General features: G+C 40.9%; 1 protein-coding gene across 1 annotated transcript; it reads right to left on the bottom strand.

Moving 5' to 3' along the window:
- Positions 1-1,943: 1,943 nt before the first annotated feature.
- On the bottom strand, positions 1,944-20,397 carry LOC115821753 (NLR family CARD domain-containing protein 3-like). Its single transcript, XM_030785548.1, has 9 exons — positions 20,103-20,397; positions 17,876-19,673; positions 16,614-16,787; positions 7,370-7,543; positions 6,872-7,042; positions 6,742-6,788; positions 5,698-6,222; positions 3,139-3,207; positions 1,944-2,143 (listed from the first exon to the last, which is right to left on the bottom strand). Exons 1-9 carry the CDS (start codon positions 20,395-20,397, stop codon positions 1,944-1,946), a joined length of 3,453 nt encoding a protein of 1,150 aa, XP_030641408.1.
- Positions 20,398-20,778: the final 381 nt, after the last annotated feature.

The following is a 20,778-nucleotide window of genomic DNA, read 5'->3' as shown; positions in this document are numbered from 1 at the left end:
CTCTGTTTGAATGGCTGAGAGGAGGGTTGCAGCACATTTTGGGTATGTTAGGTGCCATTTAGATTAACATTCCGTCAAAGAAATCCTCCTTTGGTAAGGTGCTCACAGGTATGTTTCCCACGGCGAGGATGCCTGCCGTTCCGTCGAAGAGTAACACCGGGCTGGAGAGAAGCCGCTTCTCCAAGTAAAGCCATGGATCCTCCCTCGGCTAGAATCGAATGACAAGGACAAACAATTCATTGCGGATTAGAAGAGTTTCAAGAGAACAGCAGTAAGGTAGTACATGTAAGGACACATAACAGTGGCTACATTGATAGAGACCAACATAAGAACTCTCACCTTAACGACATGAAGCAGTGCTTCACTGGCATTCCCAAACTGCTTTGGTGGTGGAGTTGGTGTGAGGGGAACAGTGATGGGGGTGCAGTTTTGGTGGTGGAGTTGGTGTGAGGGGAACAGTGGTGGGAGTGCAGTTTTGGTGGTGGAGTTGGTGAGGGGAACAGTGATGGGGGTGCAGTTTTGGTGGTGGAGTTGGTGTGAGGGGAACAGTGATGAGGGTGCAGTTTTGGTGGTGGAGTTGGTGTGAGGGGAACAGTGGTGGGGGTGCAGTTTTGGTGGTGGAGTTGGTGTGATGGGAACAGTGATGGGGGTGCAGTTTTGGTGGTGGAGTTGGTGTGAGGGGAACAGTGATGGGGGTGCAGTTTTGGTGGTGGAGTTGGTGTGAGGGGAACAGTGATGGGAGTGCAGTTTTGGTGGTGGAGTTGGTGTGAGGGGAACAGTGATGGGAGTGCAGTTTTGGTGGTGGAGTTGGTGTGAGGGGAACAGTGGTGGGAGTGCAGTTTTGGTGGTGGAGTTGGTGAGGGGAACAGTGATGGGGGTGCAGTTTTGGTGGTGGAGTTGGTGTGATGGGAACAGTGGTGGGAGTGCAGTTTTGGTGGTGGAGTTGGTGTGAGGGGAACAGTGGTGGGGGTGCAGTTTTGGTGGTGGAGTTGGTGTGAGGGGAACAGTGATAGGGGTGCAGTTTTGGTGGTGGAGTTGGTGTGAGGGGAACAGTGATGAGGGTGCAGTTTTGGTGGTGGAATTGGTGAGGGGAACAGTGGTGGGAGTGCAGTTTTGGTGGTGGAGTTGGTGTGATGGGAACAGTGATGGGGGTGCAGTTTTGGTGGTGGAGTTGGTGTGAGGGGAACAGTGATGGGGGTGCAGTTTTGGTGGTGGAGTTGGTGTGAGGGGAACAGTGATGGGGGTGCAGTTTTGGTGGTGGAGTTGGTGTGAGGGGAACAGTGATGGGAATGCTGTCAGGAGGGCGATGGTGAAATCCACTATGAGACAAAAAAATGACAACAATAGGCCCACTTCAAATCAATCTATCAGCTGGCCTCATACACCAGTATTTCCCAGTCCTGCTCTTGGAGGACCACTGCCCTGCATGTGTTTCAGGTCTTCCTGTTCTAACACAAATGATTGAAATCATCAAAGGCCCTAATTAACCCCGGTGTGTTCAACCTCCTTATGATAACCCCACACCTCATTCAGCTGATCAGTGCAGTTTTATCGGCATCTCCATATTGAAAAACGGTACAGTGGAAACTGCTTATAAAATGTGCAGTCCAGTGGTCCTCCAGGAGCAGGACTGAGAACTGACAGATTACAGTGGATTTGGTATATGGAGCAGCAACTTACCTCCAGGCAGACTCAGCGGGGAAAGGGGGTGTCAGGGCCCTCTTCCACAGGCCATAGAACTGCACCTTGGTACAGAAGTCTTCCCATCTTCCCTTTGTTTCCTCTATGTATTTGCAGTTGGCGCCACCTAGGGTGCAACACAGCTCATCCATTGCCTCGGACAAAATTGCGCGTACAGTTACTCAACCACTGTGCAGGCTTGATACAACACAGCATGCACAGAAACAGGCACCCAAGAGTTCCAGTGAGGCAAGTTAAGAAACTCACAGATATGCCTCAAAGATTTTTGTGGCTCTGCCTTCTTCCCTTATTGCATCTGAAGCAATGAAGGCCAGTCTGGCCTCAAACTTAAGGTCCAAAATTGGAGCAACATGGCTTTGGTTGGGTTTTGGGTTGGCTGTGTTGTACATGTTGCTGAGTGTTTTGTCATGCCTCGCCTGCATCTTCAGACTGTCCTGGCCTGCTAAAACACATACAACAGGAGAGTCAGGGACAGACATTTCAATGTAACCTCTTTTGCGGCAGAAGCTGGGAAGAGAAATTATACGTATAAGAGAAACATCGTGTGTATGATTACAATATGCCATGTTCAGGGATGCACAGTTATATTAACATGTCATCATAGTGGCCAATACTGGCTTAGACATGAAACTTTGCATTGCTACCTCGCTGACTTGGTTGTCTGTCAGAATCAGAAAGCAGCTGTCAAATTTCTGGAGTTTAAAGGGCTTCTTAGAATTAAGAGTGTAGAGTACAAACATCACCCTCCCAGAAGTATTCAAAAGTAATCTGCAACACTTTTTTACAGACTGTCTTTCTGTCTGTTTATGGTCTTAAAGGCATTAAAAGCTGAGGGAAAGCACTGGCATTTTAATGGAGTTTTAGAAATGTGCTTGTCTGCTTACTAACTCCATTTCAGTAGGCAAATGTTTAATTTGGCCAATAATGAGTTCCATTACTTTTAGGCCAAATGCACACTTTAGATGCGAGATCCTGGAGTGACGAGTCAAATGAACTGCAGTAAGAACATTAGGACGACTGAATCATTTCTAAAATAATGACAGGAAAACATTGGATACCGGCAAAAAATCCAATACTGTACGTCCATAGCAATGTACCCTGGTGCATAAGATGGAGGCATAAGATTGTAGTTAGAGTACAGGTAAGCCGGATGTATAGAAACTTAGTACTGATTAGTACAGCACACGTGAATGGGAATGGAATGGATCCCCCTTGTTGGGTACAATCTTTCCCAGTCCATAGTCCTCTCAAAAGGACCACTCCTCTGCCGTCAGTCTTTCTTTCCACAGCTGAATCACTGTGTTGATGTGGTGGGTGGATCTCTGGCCCAACAAGGAGACCACTGCCTGTGATTAGGTTCTGCCACATTAGTTACATGCCACAGTTTCACTGCTCTTGAAGCACACAGCATTTGGGCAAGGCCCGCCAAATGATCACCTGCCACACCCAAACACACTCCTTTGATCAGTGTCTCCTCTAGCAGCCAATACAGAGAGTCTGTCTCGTCTGGTTTACAGAGTTTAAAAAAACACAGCATATTTTAAACAGTCCACCGTAAACGAAAAAAGAGGTACAATGCTCAGACGTAGCTGTTTCCCATCTAAAAGAAATAGAGGCTGTGTGTCCAGTCCTTACCCATCAACCCTCTTATTTATATATATATATATATATATATATATATGTATATATATATTTAAATATTTATATAGTTTTAAATGTTATGATGATTTATTTGTGTTGTTCCAAATGTCTTTATGAAAATGGCAGTTAGCGCAGAATGGTGGTTTTTTGTTGTTGTTGTAGGGGGGGTGGGAGTCTGAAGGGGGGGGGGGGGGGGGGGGGGTTAGCCCAGGGCACTATACAAGCTGGAACCGCCAGTCTGTGTGTGTGTGTGTGTGTGTGTGTGTGTGTTACTTGACATTTTTCCCTTGCTCTGTTTTAAGAACTATGAGTACATCTTATTAAATTCATTTTTACTAAGTTAAGTTTATTAATCTGATTTTATTATTGTGGTTAACCACTCCTGGTGTTTACGGTCAGTTCATTAATATCATGATACCAATGGTCAATGTTCTCTCTTTAATTCAAATATATATACGGTACATACTGATATAATGGTTAATGTTCTCTCTTTAATTCAAATATATATACTGTATATACTAATATAATGCTTAATGTTCTCTCTTTAATTCAAACATATATATACTGATTTAATGGTTAATGTTCTCTCTTTAATTCATGTATGTATGTATGTATATAGATAGATAGATAGATAGATAGATAGATAGATAGATAGATATAATGGTCAATGTTCTCTCTTTAATACAAATATATATACATATATATATATACTGATATAATGGTTAATGTTCTCTCTTTAATTCAAATATGTATACTGTGTATACTGTATACTGTGTATACTGATTTGCAGAGGCAAATCCTGACCAAGTACAGACTCAGTGACCACAAACTTGCAGTGGGAACAGGCAGACACAGAAAAACCTGGCTGCCAAAAGAGGACAGAACATGTGGTCAGTGCCAGACAGGGAAGGTGGAGACAGAGGAGCATTTTCTTCTTCACTGTGAGAAGTATACAGAAATAAGAAACTCTTTTCCACACATTTAAAACCAACCACCCATACTTTGAAGTCCTAGACAAAAATGAAAAAATGGCTATCCTCTCAGGAGAGGGACCTTCAGCTGCTCTGGCAGCCAAATATATTTCACTATGTCATAGCCTGAGGGACACTGAGGGACACTAGCTCAACCTAAATATGTAAATATGTTTAACGTTTAATGTCACTATATATATTACACATATAATGTTCCTATTCATATTTGAGTGTAGTGTCTATGTTTATTTTATGTTAGTCCAAATCTGTGTAAATCTATACATAGAATAGATTAGGTCTAGATTTAAACTTAGATTAGATTTAAATTTAGATTAGATTTAAATTTAGATTAGATTTAGACTTAGATTAGATCCATATGACTTGTTCCTTGTATTCCTTATGCTTTGTATGAATGCTTTGGCAATACAATGACTTATCTGTCATGCCAGTAAAGCACTTTGAATTGAATTGAATTGAATTCAGAGAGAGAAAGAGAGAGTTTGTGTGTGTGTGTGAGAGAGAGAGAGAGAGAGAGTGTGTGTGTGTGCGTGTGTGTGTGTGAGAGAGAGGGAGAGAGAAAGTGTGTGTGTGTGTGTGTGTGTGTGAGAGAGAGGGAGACGGAGAGAAAGAGAGAGAGATTGTTCGTGTGTGTGTGTGCGAAAGAGAGAAATAGAGGGATAGAGAGAGAGCGAAAGAGTATGTTTGTGTGTGAGAGAGAAGGAGAGAGAGAGAGTGAGTCTGCGTGTGTGTGTGTATCTGTGAGAGAAAAAGAGAGAGAGTGTGAGTGTCTGTGTGTGTGAGAGCAATCGATAGAGAGAGAGAGAGTGTGTGCGTGTGTGTGAAAGAGACAGCGAAAGAGTATGTTTGTGTGTGTGTGAAAGACAGAGAGAGAGAGAGAGAGAGAGAGTACGTGTGTGAGACAGAGAGTGTGTGTGTGAGAGAGAGAGAGTGTGTGTGTATGTTCAGCATCAGAAACACTTTCAATGTTTTTATATATAATGATATTTTATTTGTGTCTTTCTCTCTGACATGTGCATCTTTACACTGTGTTTGTAACAAAATAAAAACAATTAAACAAGAATTTAAAAGTAAATGGACAAGAATTTCTGAAAAAAAGTAAAAAACAAACAAATCTCTCCAAAACTTAAATCAATGAATAATTGTTTATTATTACAGTCACAGATTTCTGATACATCAATAAAACTCTGACTGTACTTCATACACACATGTTTGTGTTTGTGAGTGTGTGTGTGTGTTTAAGTGGAAATGTAAATAAATGTAAATGATACATATGAACATTGTGTGTGTCCATGTGAAAAAGAGAAAAAGAATGTGTGTGTGTGTGTGTGTATTTCAGAGTGTGTGTGTATTTATTTTATCTGACACAGAGACACTGAGGAGCCATAAACCCTAAACCCTGCATAGAGGGGTTCAGTGAATGTGCAGTAGAATGTGTGTAAGTGTGTGAGTGTGTGTGTGTCAGAGGAGACGCTGTAGAAGGACACAGTTCCAGACGACCAGTCCAGATACACTCCTACTCTGTGTGTGTGTGAGGGGTGGTGAGGTAAAGCAGTTCTCTGATTATTGTGGCGGGCAGAGTAACTGTTACCACGGTAACACAGACTCCAGGACTTTTCATTGAGTCCAAACCTACAGTCATCACTCCCTCCTTTCCTCCCGATTCCTTTATATGTCACTGATACATCAGCATAATCTCCACTCCTCTCAGTCTCCCAGTAACAGCGTCCAGTCAGACTCTCTTTACATATGACCTGTTCCCAGTAATCAAATCTCTCTGGATGATCAGGATACGACTGATTCTCTCTCACATATGTCACCTTTCTGTTCCCCTCAGACAGAGAGAGGAGTGTGTGTGCTGTGTTTGGGTTCAGTGTGAGATCACAGGCATCTACAGAGAAGAAGAGAAATTAGAGGAGAAAACATTTCACACACTCTCAACTCTGTGTGTGTGTGTGTTGTATATTGAATGGAGAGTATTATATTATTATTTTAATATTATATTATTAAATATTATATTTCTTTTATTTAAATCTCAGTATTATATTATTATTATATTATGTTATTATAAGGAGTTTGAGTGTGTCATTGTTGATGTGTGTGTTACTGTTGTTTGACCCTTGACCCAGTGTGTTTCACGTGACCTGAACCCGTTTCTGACCAGTTTTCCACTTTATTTATTTTATTCACTCACTTTTTGTCTTTCTTTAGTTCACACACAATAAAATTATATAAAAATTTTTAAAAATTAAGTAAAAGTCATATTTTATCCCATATTATATTATTATCCCTCTTTTTTCATTAAATGGAATTAACAAAGAATTTTTTTTAGGGATTTAGATAAATGGTCTCTTTTCCATGTGTGAACCAAACTCAGTGTTTGTGTGTGTGTGTGTGTGTGTGTACTCACATTTTCTTAGTCCTGGTTTGATCCTGAATTCTCCTCCATGGTCCACACTATAAAAACACACAACAGACAGTGAATGAGTCTCACACATAAACACACACACACACACACACACACACACACACACACAGACTGTACTGACTTAAGTCGACAGTGTTGATTCATCTGTGTGGAGAGACGCTTCACTCCTGAGTCTCCTGGGTGATTGTAGCTCAGATCCAGTTCTCTCAGGTGTGAGGGGTTTGAACTCAGAGCTGAAGCCAGAGAACAACAACCTTTCTCTCTCACTAAACAACCAGACAACCTACGGAGAGAGGGAGAGAAATAAACATACATACAGACAGAGAATATCAACTCATCATCTGGTTTGTGAAGTGTGATTCATTGTAAAGGTTCCACTCTGTTTTACCATAAATGTTGACTATGCTAAACTATCACATTATCTAAACTCACAGACCAGTTACTAACATTAGCTGTACAGATACTGGGGGAAATTCATCTCCTTTTATGATCAGTATGTTTCACACACACAACAGTACTTTAATAACCATACTATATATCAACCTGGTCTCATTTTAATGTGAACATAGTCATTTTAAACACTGTATTTAAGTTTCTGACTAATAGTGACCTCAGTATCTCCAGTTTACAGTGTGGATTCTTCAGTCCCACACAGAGAAACTTCACTCCTGAATCCTGAAGGTCATTGTTACTCAGGTCCAGTTCTCTCAGGGGACAGTTTACTGACTGTAGAACTGAGGCTATAGATGAACAGGACTGTTCAGTGAGTTTACAGAGAACAAGTCTGGAGAGAGAGAGAGAGAGAGAGAGAGAGAGAGAGAGGAGGAGATAGACAGACATAAAATATCAACTTGTCATCTGGTTTGTGAAGTGTGATTCATTGTAAAGGTTCCACTCTGTTTCACTATAAATGTGGACTTTGCTAAACTGTCACATTCACTAAACTCACAGACCAGTTACTAACATTAGCTGTACAGATACTGGGGGAGATTCATCTACTTTTATGATCAGTATGTTTCACACACAACAGTACTTTAATAACCATACTATACATCAACCTGGTCTTATTTTAATATGAACATATTCATTCTAATACTGTATATTAGTTTCTGACTAATACTGACCTCAGTATCTCTAGTTTACAGTGTGGATTCTTCAGTCCCACACAGAGAAACTTCACTCCTGAATCCTGAAGGTCATTGTTACTCAGGTCCAGTTCTCTCATGGGACAGTTTACTGACTGTAGAACTGAGGCTATAGATGAACAGGACTGTTCAGTGAGTTTACAGAGATCAAGTCTGGAGAGAGAGAGAGAGAGGGGATATTCTAAAACGCTTAACGTGAAAAACGCTTAATGTGCCAAAATGTACCTAAACAGATATCAATGATCGCCAAATTTCTCTCACACATGTTTTCATGAACACTTTCACATGTCAAAATATCAAAACCAAAATCTAAAGAATACACTCGTTATGTAATGTTAAGCGTTCCTCTCCACCCTAGTTGAAATTCCAGTTGAAAACCCAGTAGCTAGTCTATTGGGATGAACTGGTCTCAAATGGTCTGAACTGGTTTCAGTTGGTTCCAACTGGGATTTCAGATTCTAATGCTTTGCCCAGTTAAGAATACCAGTTGAAACCATTTAAAATCCATTCAGACCAACAGAGTCATGGGCAGTGGCTGCTTCACCAGTTCCACCCAGTTGAAACCAATAGGATGTAACTGGTGTTGTCGGCTATTCATTTCAACTGGAAACAATTGGTCTCAACTGGTCTAACAAACCCAATACCTGCACTTGGTGAGAAAGTGCTGTACATTGAGAATGCACTCAAAAATAATGAAATATAATGAAATGAATTGTTTGATTCATCAATGTACAATGTACAAAGTGCACTGTACAAAGTGCACTAAAGAGAATACATTGTTTTTTTGAAAATGTCAAGTCACTAGTAAAATGTTTTAACTGTTAGTGTACAAAATTCCCTACCGTTGTTAAAGGACATTGTCCCTTTAAGACCCCTGTTAATGTTCGTACATGCGCAAGTTTGCTTTTCTTTAGTGCGACCTTCAAAATTGTATGGAGACACTGTTGGTCCTGTTATGTAGTTCGGATGAAACATTTCTATTCTGTTGTGCGTTAATGACACCACAAGTGTTGTCTACTTTGCTCAGTGAATATTACATGCTTGTTGTATTACATGTACGCTTATGTTCGCATGTCAGACTGCAGTTCATTCTTTTTATATATCGTACAGCATACTGGCATAACTGGTGCGAGTACGAAAGCAGTTAGCCCAAAGTGCACGAACAATCTGCCTGTTTTACAACTCAGTAAATGTAATATTTATGATGGTTGTGTTGTTATCCGTTGATGTTCATTGAGATTCGTTGTGTGCACTTTACCTGTAACTCGACTACATAAGTTCCTAACGGCAAATGTATAATTGCTTAGTCATATTGTATTGTACCTCATAACACATGATGCCCTCCGCTGCAATCTAGCCGTGTTGTCGTTGTTACATTCTGATTCTGTTCGTTCCTATTACGCTTCTGTCAGTTGACAATGCCTGTTTGTTTGGTATATTGCACTTATTATATATTGTTTCTTTCTTGTTTAGAAACCACACACTCACACACAGACAAATTACAAATAAATGGTCAATCTAATCTCCTTGGAAGAGCTGCATTCTTTCTGACCGAAGAATAAGGCCAGTGGGTGTACGACCGGCAACTTGATATCCCTTAATTCCTCACAGTTAGTGTTTCTCTTAAAAATAAGTGTTTTTAAATTGAACATGAATTCATATTCAATTTAAAAACACTAATTTTTAAAGTTGTTTGTTGCTTAAAGAAACTTCACTGCCTTCCTACTGGTCAATTTTTATTACTTATATTTTGCCGGCTATAAACTGACCAAAGAAGTGCACACACTGTTTACTTGGACATGATCACTACTTTCTGAAACAATTATATTACATCAGAGCAAGCATTTTGATCACATGATCAGCTTGTCCTCCGTTTCGAAGAGATACCTGGGAAGGGGGCGTGGCTCCTAGCCCTTCCTGAGTAATCTGATTGGTGTATTCAAAAATCCTTGCTGTAACGTCGCACGAAGGCAAGCAATCAAAACCCGCGAATTTCACTTCGGTTAAAACGCAGCTTTACTGTACGTTCACACTGAGAGCGGTGAGAGCATCAAAGTGACCGGAAGTCATTCATTTTCTATGAGAGCCAGTGTCTTTAAGCGGCGAAGAGCGTCGCGGCGAGGGTGGTTTGGGCGTCAAAATACAGCTGAAGTTCGGTTAACTTTATGGTAATGAGATATGATGCGGTTTGGCGGCAACCAATAGGAATTTGGAAGTGCTCCGCTCTGGAGAATTTTAGAGAACACAACAGTATAAACTATTATTCCCACAAAACCTTTGGTCCTAAGCAAAATGGAGGAGAAACTGGGGGGTTGGGGAAACCATGGGGAAACCATAACTCCAGAGGAGAGAGAGGATATCATGGCCGGGCACAATCAGACTGAAGATCAGTGGGAGGCAAGTGAGAGAGAGAGGAAGAGAGAGAGAGAGGAAGAGAGAGAGAGAGAGAGGGAATGAGAGAGAGAGAGAGAGGAAGAGCCATTTGTAGACATGAATCATGCCAGTGGTTGCCAGGGGACAGCTCCCTCTGCAGAGAAATAGGAAACAAATGTCTCCCTGACACGGATGGCCTCCCGTGTGGAGTTGTTGCTGCCCACTTGGGTGACCTCCTGTAGGCCAGCAGCTTCTCTATCTCCAGCCGATGGTATGGGCGTCCTGGTGGTGCTTGCGGTCCTCCTCAGGAAGTTATGCAGGACACAGGTAGCCTTCACACAGGTGTCCACGTTGGCAGGGCTGATGCCAATGGTTCTTCTGTACATACGCCATTGAGCTGTAACAATCAGCCTTGCACGTGACAGCCTGTAGTTGAAAGTTCTGTGCCTACTGGAGAGGTTGGTTCCTGGAAAAGGCCGCATGAGGTCTCGACGGAGTGGAAAGGCCTCATCTGCCACAAACACAAATGGCTGTGGTCCCAAATGCTCTGCACCTGGCAGCAGAGCATCCTGTGGCAGGCCCAGGGGTCCCATCACGGAGTGCCTGGCCGAAAGTGGAGTTAGCCAGCACACCACCATCACTTGTCCTCCCGTAGCTGCCCACATCCACTACCCGGAAGCAGTAGTGGGCATCTACCACTGCCAGGAGCACAACCAAGAACCTTGTAGTTGTGGAATAGGGACCCTGAGTTGTCAGGAGCCCTGATCACCACATGTTTCCCATTGATGGACCCAAGACAGTTGGGGAAGTTCCACTGATGGAGAAAGTCAGTGGCGATGCTCTGCCAGTCCTCAATGGTGGGGACTGGCATGAGCTCTGACACTAAGGCGTCCCATATGGCCCTGGCAACCTCTACAACAATACCTGCCACGGTGCTAACTCCGACACGGTAGCTGAAAGCTATGGTGTGGTAGAAATCACCAGTGGCCAAGTGTCTAGAAAAAAAAATTACAGTAAGGCAAAATGAACTAGCAAAAATACAGCCTTATGCTATATTACCAAACAGTAAATAGCCATAAAACACTGAAATTACTGTCCAGGCAACTGAAAACACAAAACCAAATTCGAAATTGCAGGACCATTTAAAGCACAAACACAGAAAAAAAATTATAAACTCACCGTAGACAAATTGCCAGGCGCTCGGCTAGACAAATAGCGTGCCGACAGTCGGTGTGCAGCCTGGCAATCCGGGCCCGGCTTTTGAGAGCAGGCTGTCGAACTGGCTCCTGTCAAGCCTAAAGTATGACTGGAACCTGTCGTCATCCAGCCGTAACTCCCGCACCAGCCGGAGATATTCCCCGAGCTGCTCACGAGCCTGAAGAATGGGGTGAACCCAGTCGGATCTCGGACGTCTTCGCCTCAGATAAAATAAAGCAGCACCGAACACAACGACCTCTCGGTTGTCCATAGTGATAAGATGAATTTGATATGAAGCTGAACACAATTTATAGGCAACATTTTCGCTCCAGAACGCTTGATTTTAAGCGGGAGTGCAATTCATTGGCTCAAAACAATACAGACTTGACCAGTTACACTAATTAGTCACTAAACTTCAATCAGGAACAGGACCACAGTTACTGTAATGTAGGTTATGCACAAATGTTAGTGTTAATTAAAGACCAAGGATAGTAAATGTGTCCTATAAACTCCATGCAGGAATCTGACCTAGCCTAGCATTAACACAACAGACACACAACAAAAATGGCTTTTAAGTAGTGTATTTCGTTAGTTTATTTTGTTACGAAATATGTCATTAGAATTGTTCATTTATTTCTGTCATCGATCGATTTCTCACCTTCACATTTAAAATATTTCATAAGGTTAACTTATAGCCTACTGGTTGTCAGTCAGCACAAAGATACCGCTCGACCTTTTTGTTTGTTTTGCATTGTGGCCCCTTTAAAAAACATTTGCATAACCAAGCTTTCCGAAGGAACTTGTACCCGCCTATTTCATCAACGCCAGAGCGTCCGCAGTGTTCAACAGCGTTGTTGGTAGGGAGGTTTGAGCGTCTTTTGACGCTCTTGCCGCTCAGTGTGAACGTACAGTTAGTTCACAGTAAAAAAAAAAAAAAAAAAAGTTTGCTCTGGTAAGGTACTTGGTATGGGAGGTAATCCATGCCAAAATTAAAATGAAAATGAAAACCGTAAAATGAAAGTTCAAACCCCGGTTTGACATTTCTTTTTCATTACCTGTGCGCACATATCCTGCCAAAATGAAAAATGAAATTAGATAACTCAATTTTCATTTTCATTTTCAAGACAAACACGAGTCTTCTCTGACAAAAATAAAAATAAAATTAAAACATCTTTTTGTCATTTCATTTTATTTGTTAGTCTTTTCCTTTTTGCGGTACACAGATTTTGCGGTACAAATCGGACAAAATGGAAACGAAAAGACAAAGTTGATAATCCTATGGCAAAATACCAGTTTGCGATTTAATTTTCGACATGAACGCGTTGTATCTGCCAAAATGAAAATGCAAAGGCAAACCAGCATTGCATTGTCGTTTCCCACTTTGCCTTTTCATTTTCCAGTTCGCCTATATGCAAATATATGTTAATGAGAAATGGGCGTAGTGGAAGACACATGACCGCGAAAGTGCCCTAAAGCCTAATAGAGGTAACAATGGCAGATGCATTCTCAGAGACGGCGAGTGAGCTAAGTTAGCGAATTTTCAGGATGAAGAATTCGTTTTACTCAGAGTCGAAGTAATTTAGATAGGCTTGGAGATATTGTCCGTGTCTTCGGCAACTGTGGAAAATACACACTCAAGCCGCCGCAAGACTTCGGAAGGATTTCTCTGACTTAGGCCCAGACGTAGCATATGACGCACATTTTAGTTGACGTAGTGTTAAATCAAATTTTTTTTCTGTGTATAGGCTTCATATTTTTACAATTAGATAATGTAAGGATGACTTTACGTGTACAACAATGATAACAAAATGTGAAAAAAAAGCTATTAATCTCCATTTTTTTTTTGACAAAGCTAGGGTGCCACTAGAGAGGGGCTGAAGAGCCTCATGCGGCTTGGGAGCCGCGGGTTGCCGACCCCTGGTCTAAGTCCTCACAAGTCTCATCACCCAAAAGTCAGTCACGCCCATCTGACACCACAGCAAACATAAGGTGATCTTCTCTCTCCTTTACTTTAACTCTGAGTCTGTATGTGCCCTTAGTTTCCATGTGTTGTCCACTGTAGGCCTTGAGCTGTACGACCTTCCTGTGAATGTGAGGCTTTATTTTCACTGCTCTGATATCACTCTCACTAATCAAACTGCCCTTTGTCCCAGTGTCCAGCTTGAGTGGAATTAAAACCCCCTTCATTTGCAATGGCATCATCCATTCATCCTTTTTAACACTGTTCACATTAGACTGTTCTGTGTGTGTCTGTTCAGAATTATCATGAGTTACCAATACCCACAAAGAACATGTCACTAACATTAGTCTCTTCTACCATACACACACCTCGACTCTTGTTCTGTTTCTCTTTGGAGAAACACTGTTTTGTACAAATAATTTTTCCTTTGCACAGTATTTGCCATAAAATGTACATTGCTTTGGAGCATGTCACAGGTCACATCTTTTACAATTAAATCTGTCTTCCCTAAGGTGTTTTTGCACTTTCTTTGGTCAGTAATTCTTTTCTTTTCCAGACGCTGTTATGGCCACTGCTGGGCTTTCACTGACCATGGCTCCCGCCATTTCCCAAATGTTTTATTGTGTATCAGGGTTCATTCACTCACCTGACATATCCTCACAGAATCAGCTAAAGTGAAGTCAGTCTTTCTGAGTAGTCTCTCTCTCACAACCTGATATCTCCATCTCCTCATTTCTACTGTCACTATAACAATACACCTCTGTTCTACCCAATGTGCAGAATGAAGAGTAGAATCAAGTTTGTTGGGAAAAAGGATATGAACCCCATCACTAACATTAGAACCATGAGTGAGAAAGACCTTCCCCTCCCACCACATGCCCCAGTCTACCTCATTAAACTCCATCACTACATGTCTCTGTCTAAAACATGTCAGTCTAATCTACCTCATTAAACTCCATCACTACATGTCTCTGTCAAAAACATAATGTTAGTCTAATCTACCTCATTAAACTCCATCACTACATGTCTCTGTCAAAAACATGATGTCAGTCTAATCTACCTCATTAAACCCCATCACTACATGTCTCTGTCAAAAACATGTCAGTCTAATCTACCTCATTAAACCCCATCACTACATGTCTCTGTCAAAAACATGTCAGTCTAATCTACCTCATTAAACTCTATCACTACATGTCTCTGTCAAAAACATGATGTCAGTCTAATCTACCTCATTAAACTCCATCACTACACGTCTCTGTCAAAAACATAATGTCAGTCTAATCTACCTCATTAAACTCTATCACTACATGTCTCTGTCAAAAACATGATGTCAGTCTAATCTACCTCATTAAACTCCATCACTACATGTCTCTGTCAAAAACATAATGTCAGTCTAATCTACCTCATTAAACTCCATCACTACATGTCTCTGTCAAAAACATGATGTCAGTCTAATCTACCTCATTAAACTCCATCACTACATGTCTCTGTTAAAAACATGATGTCAGTCTAATCTACCTCATTAAACTCCATCACTACATGTCTCTGCCAAGAACATAATGTCAGTCTAATCTACCTCTAATCTACCTAACACAAACACACACATGTACACACACACACACACACACACACACACACACACACACACACACACAAAACACTCTATAAATGAAGGATCCAAATTCTAGCATAAAGACATACAGTTCCATTTATAAAAGTCAGTACTAGACGACAAATGAAATTAATTGTGTTCAATAAGTGCAGCAATGGTTAATTATGAACAGGTAAGAAAAATGTACACTCCCTGTGGTGTATAGAAAAATATACACAACCTGTCCTTTTAAGACACTACCCACTTATGTGGCGACTTTGATATTTTCTGCCTCTCTGAAAACTCTCCTGTCCTGTCTTCTGTCTCACACTGGGACACAGCAAGACATCAGAGCAGGATTTCAGCTTAATAGTCAACATAACAAGAGTTCATTTTAATCCAGACAACACAGGATAACACACAAGAGAATCGATGTGAGAAAATCTTGATTCTTGATTTGATTTATCAGGGGAGAAAATTTAACAGTTTAAGATTTTTTAGCAACCCATGTCCACACTGATTCTGAATCAGTAGGAATGACATTATTCTGCAAATAACTGTTTAAGTTTGCAATTCTGGCAATGTTAGCTTCTTGAGTGACAAAACCCATCTGCCACAGTTAGCTACTTAACAAACAAAGTATTTTAACTACTTTAACTGATACACAGACAAATGGAAGTCTTCACATGGCAAAAGTCATCTCAGGTGAAGAAAAATGACTTTGTAACTGATATACGGATTAATCTGAGATGATCTGCCCATCTGTTCTTGAATAAAACTAGGGTGACCATATTTTGTTTTTTCAAAAAGAGGACAGCAGGGGGGTGGCGGGGGGAATGCAGTCCCCTCCTAACTTAAGGGGGAAATTTAAGTGTCTGTCACTTTTGGTTCCTGTCGTTGCACATGTAAGACTGATGGTTGACAATGCCAATGCAATGTGAAACTGTGTCTGTACTTAACTGTCTCAATACATAGCCAGCCAGTCTTTAATAAGACAAATAACTGCTAGTATAATAACAGAGGCAAAATGACCTTATTTCTCTCCATTCAAGTTTTGGTGGTGTTACGGCTTTCTTAAGGTCTCTTGCCTGTTGCTGTGGTGTTAACTGTAATGAATGATATGCAGTTTAACCAATGTTTATGGCGTGATACTGTACATGACCCTCCACTGGTGAGAGGGCGGGACCTAATGAAAAAGGTCAATGCAATGCAAATACACGTACGATGAATGATGACTGTGGAAAGCAAAAGACAAATCCCATGAGGTAATGAGGTAGATTAGACTGACATGTTTTTGACAGAGACATGTAGTGATGGAGTTTAATGAGGTAGATTAGACTGACATTATGTTTTTGACAGAGACATGTAGTGATGGAGTTTAATGAGGTAGATTAGACTGACATCATGTTTTTGACAGAGACATGTAGTGATGGAGTTTAATGAGGTAGATTAGACTGACATTATGTTCTTAACAGAGACATGTCCAAAAAGAGGACATGTCTGGGAGAAAGAGGACATATGGTCACTCTAATAAAACCAGACTGATTGTTCATAAGTTCATATTCCACAAGTTACTGACCACACTGACCTCAGTATCTCCAGTTTACAGTGTTGATTCTTCAGTCCCACACAGAGAAACTTCACTCCTGAATCCTGAAGGTCATTGTTACTCAGGTCCAGTTCTGTCAGGGGACAGTTTACTGACTGTAGAACTGAGGCTATAGATGAACAGGACTGTTCAGTGAGTTTACAACCTGCAAGTCTGGAGGGAGAGAGAGAGAGAGAGAGAGAGTATGAGTGAGTGATTGAGTGAGAGAGAGAGGCATATGGTTACTTTACTGATTGATGTAATCAGTAGATCTACAGAGAAAGAAACAATTACAGTTCATGAAAAAATGCTTTAAAGTTACACACTCATCTATTAGTTACTCTATTACAAGTCTTTATTTATTATTATTATTATTTATATATATAATCAGTGGAAACAGGTTTCAAAATACCCTGTCACAAAGTCTATTACATCATAATGTACATAACAGAAAAGTCCATCTTTTTCTCATTTTTGTCTCTTCCATTTACATACGTTCTCTCTCTTAAACATGTTCTTAATACCAAGATTTTATAAAAACCTTTTAACTAATAAACTATATGTTGGTTCTAACAGATAAGAGTCACAACCCAATGCTCCCCTTCCCCTGAATTCTACTGGACTTTCATTTTGATAGTAGTCTTGTGTATGTGTGTTTACTTCCTGGTTTGTTTCATTGAGTCTTGCCCACCTGTCTCTTGTTAGCTCATTTAGTCCTGTGTATTTAAATCTCTGTTTTCTCCCTGGTGTTTGCCAAGTCTTGTGTTCTCTTCTGGAAGCATTACTGAGCCGTGTTAAAATTTTGACTATTCTGTTTTTTTTTATTCTCTTTCCTACTCATTTGAATATCATCTCTTGGATTTTCTGTGAAATTGTCTTTGCCCCTGGTTGACATGGTTTTCAGAGTTGTTAATGTTTTTGGATCATCCTATCAACTCTGTGATTAGATCGTATCATGATTGGTGATTTGTGACAATAAGCTGTCACGGAATTCAGAGAAAGTAATCTGTATCCTATTGTTTTGTTTTACAAATCATCCTCCATATTCCCCACTGTTTAACTAGCCTTTCACTGAAAAACTCACACATGGCTACAAACAGATTTCTCATTTGCATGTTACATAAGCAGCCAAATCCTTGCTCTCTGATACAGTCCTGTCAGTCCTTCTCTCTTGAAGGAAACAAGTGGGCAAGTTCTGCCACTGTAGATTAGGGTACACATGATGAACCAAAGTAACTGCACCACTAAACTCTTATACTTACAGAGCCCGTTTGGTGTTTTTCAGTACTGGCAGAAGTCTCTTCAAGCCTTCATCTGATCCTCTGTATTTCTTCAGCTCAAACTTTTCTTCAGTCTCCTCTGACATCAGCAGGACAAAGACCAGAGCTGACCACTGTGCAGATGACAGTTTCTCTGTTGAGAGATGTCCTGAGCCCAAGTACTTTTGAATTTCATTTACAAGGGAGTCATCCTGCAGTTCATTCAGACAGTAGAGGAGATTGATGCTCCTCTCTGATGAGATGTTGCTGTTTAATGTCTTCTTGATGTGGTTGACTGTTTTCTCCACACTCTGTGATCTGATTGCTGTTTGTGGCAGTAGTTCTTTCAGGAGTCGCTGATTGGACTCCAGTGAGAGGCCATGAAGGAAGCGGAGGAAAAGGTCCAGGTGTCCGTTCTGACTCTCTAAGGCCTTGTCTATAGCAGATTCATAGAAAGCTTCTGTGCTCTTAAACAGCCATTTAAATCTGTTCGCAATTGTGCTTGGATGAAGTGGATTCTTTCTCTTGTAATGATGTGAGAGATACACATGGACTGCAGCAAGGAATTCTTGAACACTCAGATGCACAAAGCTGAACACCACCGTCTGACTGACTCCCTGCTCTTGACTGAATATCTGTGTGCAAACTCCTGAGTACACTGAAGCCTCACTGACATCAATGCCACACTCTCTCAGGTCTTCCTTATAGAATATCAGATTACCCTTCTCCAGCTGATAGAAGGCCAACTTTCCAAGCTTCTTAATGATCTTTTCAGCCTTATCTTGCTTTCTAATTTGACTGATCTTCTTAGCCCCCTTTTTCTCTGTCATTTGATGTATTTGGAAAATCAGAAACTGTGTGTACATCCCAGTCAGAGTGGTAGGGAGTTCTTTACTGGTAACTTTGGCTAGCATTGGCTGAAGCACAGTGGCTGATATCCAACAGAAGACTGGTATGTGACACATGATGTGGAGGCTCCTTGATTTCTTTATGTGTGAGATCATTTTGTTGGCCGTATCCTGGTTCTTATTGTACTTCTTAAAGTACTCTTCCTTTTGTTCATCACTGAATCCTCGTACTTCAGTCACTTGGTGAATGTAGTCTCGAGGGATCTGATGGGCTGCTGCTGGTCTGGAGGTTATCCAGATGAGAGCAGAGGGAAACAGATTTTCCTTGATTAGGTTTGTTATTAGTGTGCCCAATGATGTATTCTGATTAATCTTTTTCAATTTCTCTGTCTCAGTAAAGTCAAGAGGGAAACGACACTCATCAAGTCCATCAAAAATGAACATGACTTTACCATCGCCCTCTGGAAGAGACTGCAGTTCAGCAGAATCTTCAAAATATTCATGAAGCAACTCTATCAGGCTATATTTTTTTTTGTGTGTGTGTGAATTCAATTCACGAAAAAGAAGTGGAAAAATAAAATCTATATCCTGGTTGGACTTTTCCTCTGCCCAGTCCAGTATGAATTTGTTCACTGAGACAGTTTTCCCCACTCCAGCGATTCCCATAGTCAGCACTTTTCTGTTTCTTCGACCTGGATCAGATGGGACTTTGAAAATGTCACTGCATGTGATTGGAGTTTCCTCTGTAGTAAATCTCCTGATTGATGCCTCAGCCTGCATAATCTCATGTTCATGAATGACTCCTCCAGTCTCATCCTCCACTATGTAGAGATCAGTGTAAATATCATTCAGGAACTTTGTATGGCCTGTTATTGAATTACCATGCAAAATGCGCTCATATTTCTTTTTCAGACTGGACTTCAGTTTGGTTGTGACCTCTTGATAGCTTGGTTCTGTTGAGTATAATGAAGTGCAGAAGGAGAGTGAGTTACAAACCAAGATGCAGTATAACAGTCTGTCTTAAAAAGTCATGACTTAAAAACATGTGTTTATATATCAGGTACTAAATGCAAGCATTACACATGGTTAGAATCATCAAGCTTTTCCACTTCTGACCAGTACAAGAATGATCAAGCCTCCCGAAAAGAATTAAAATGTGAATTACAGACGGTCAGTGTTTGATGAAGGATTGATTATGCATTGAAGTGGAGAAGACACAGTAACTTTTCCTGTATTAAATAAACTCTGAGACAGTTTACACAATCCACACTGGTCTACTGTAGGACAATAAAACCACTCTCAGAGTTCATTTAACGCTGGTGAATTTACCCACAAATGAATTCATATGATGTCACCAGCACTCAGTGACTGATTGACTGTACCTTGTCTCAGCTCTGCAGACTGAGTTGGGAAAAGATCTTTAAGCTTTGGAAATGTGGCCACAATGTTTGGCTCCTTCATTAGACTGATGAATTTCTGACATGTTTCTTCACCCTTGTCCATCAGTTTGTCCAGTAAGTTGATAGAAATCTGTTCATTGCTGTGAGAAGGGACATTGAGGTTTTTGTATTCACGATCAGTGATGAGTTGTTCCTGCTGCACATACTGGAGGACAAAGCTGATATCAGCAGACAGGATCTGAGTTAATGTTGTCTTCTTTTCACGCAGAGTCTGCATCATTCACCATAAAATATCAGCCAGCCCTAAAACACAAAAATGTGTGTTTTAACAGTGTGTGAAATGTCTGTGTATTTCACAGAGAGAATGAGTTCAGTAAGAGACTGTAGAGACTGTGAAAGGGGTTGATAGTTGATGTCAGATGTGTTGGTATGAATATGAGAGAAAGAGCAGCCCAGCTGGGGTTTTTCACTTACAACACTGTCAGGACTGTGTGTGATATAGTCCACCATTAGGACCTGACTGATATAATAGGTCTCAGTAGCTCACACTGTCAGGACTGAGTGTCTTAATAGTCCACCAGCTTGTTTTTAAAGTATAAACGAGCATTTGTGACCTGTAGATAACAGAATGGACACTGGTCACTCTACATAAGGGTTT

Source organism: Chanos chanos, chromosome 9, assembly GCF_902362185.1.
Source record: "Chanos chanos chromosome 9, fChaCha1.1, whole genome shotgun sequence".
Classification (NCBI taxonomy): Eukaryota; Metazoa; Chordata; class Actinopteri; order Gonorynchiformes; family Chanidae; genus Chanos; species Chanos chanos.
Note: the sequence above shows the minus strand (reverse complement) of the source record. Positions and strands in the feature narration are given on the sequence as shown.

What these genes read in the sequence shown, in the direction of transcription:
- LOC115821753 (XM_030785548.1), bottom strand. Translation starts at nt 20,397, where the DNA reads ATGCAGACTCTGCGTGAAAAGAAGACAACATTAACTCAGATCCTGTCT. An exon ending in TGTAAACTGGAGATACTGAG is followed by an intron (nt 7,544 to 16,613) that starts GTCAGTGTGGTC and finishes CTCTCTCTCCAG; the next exon opens with ACTTGTTCTCTGTAAACTCA. An exon ending in TGTCGACTTAAGTCAGTACA is followed by an intron (nt 6,789 to 6,871) that starts GTCTGTGTGTGT and finishes GTGTTTTTATAG; the next exon opens with TGTGGACCATGGAGGAGAAT.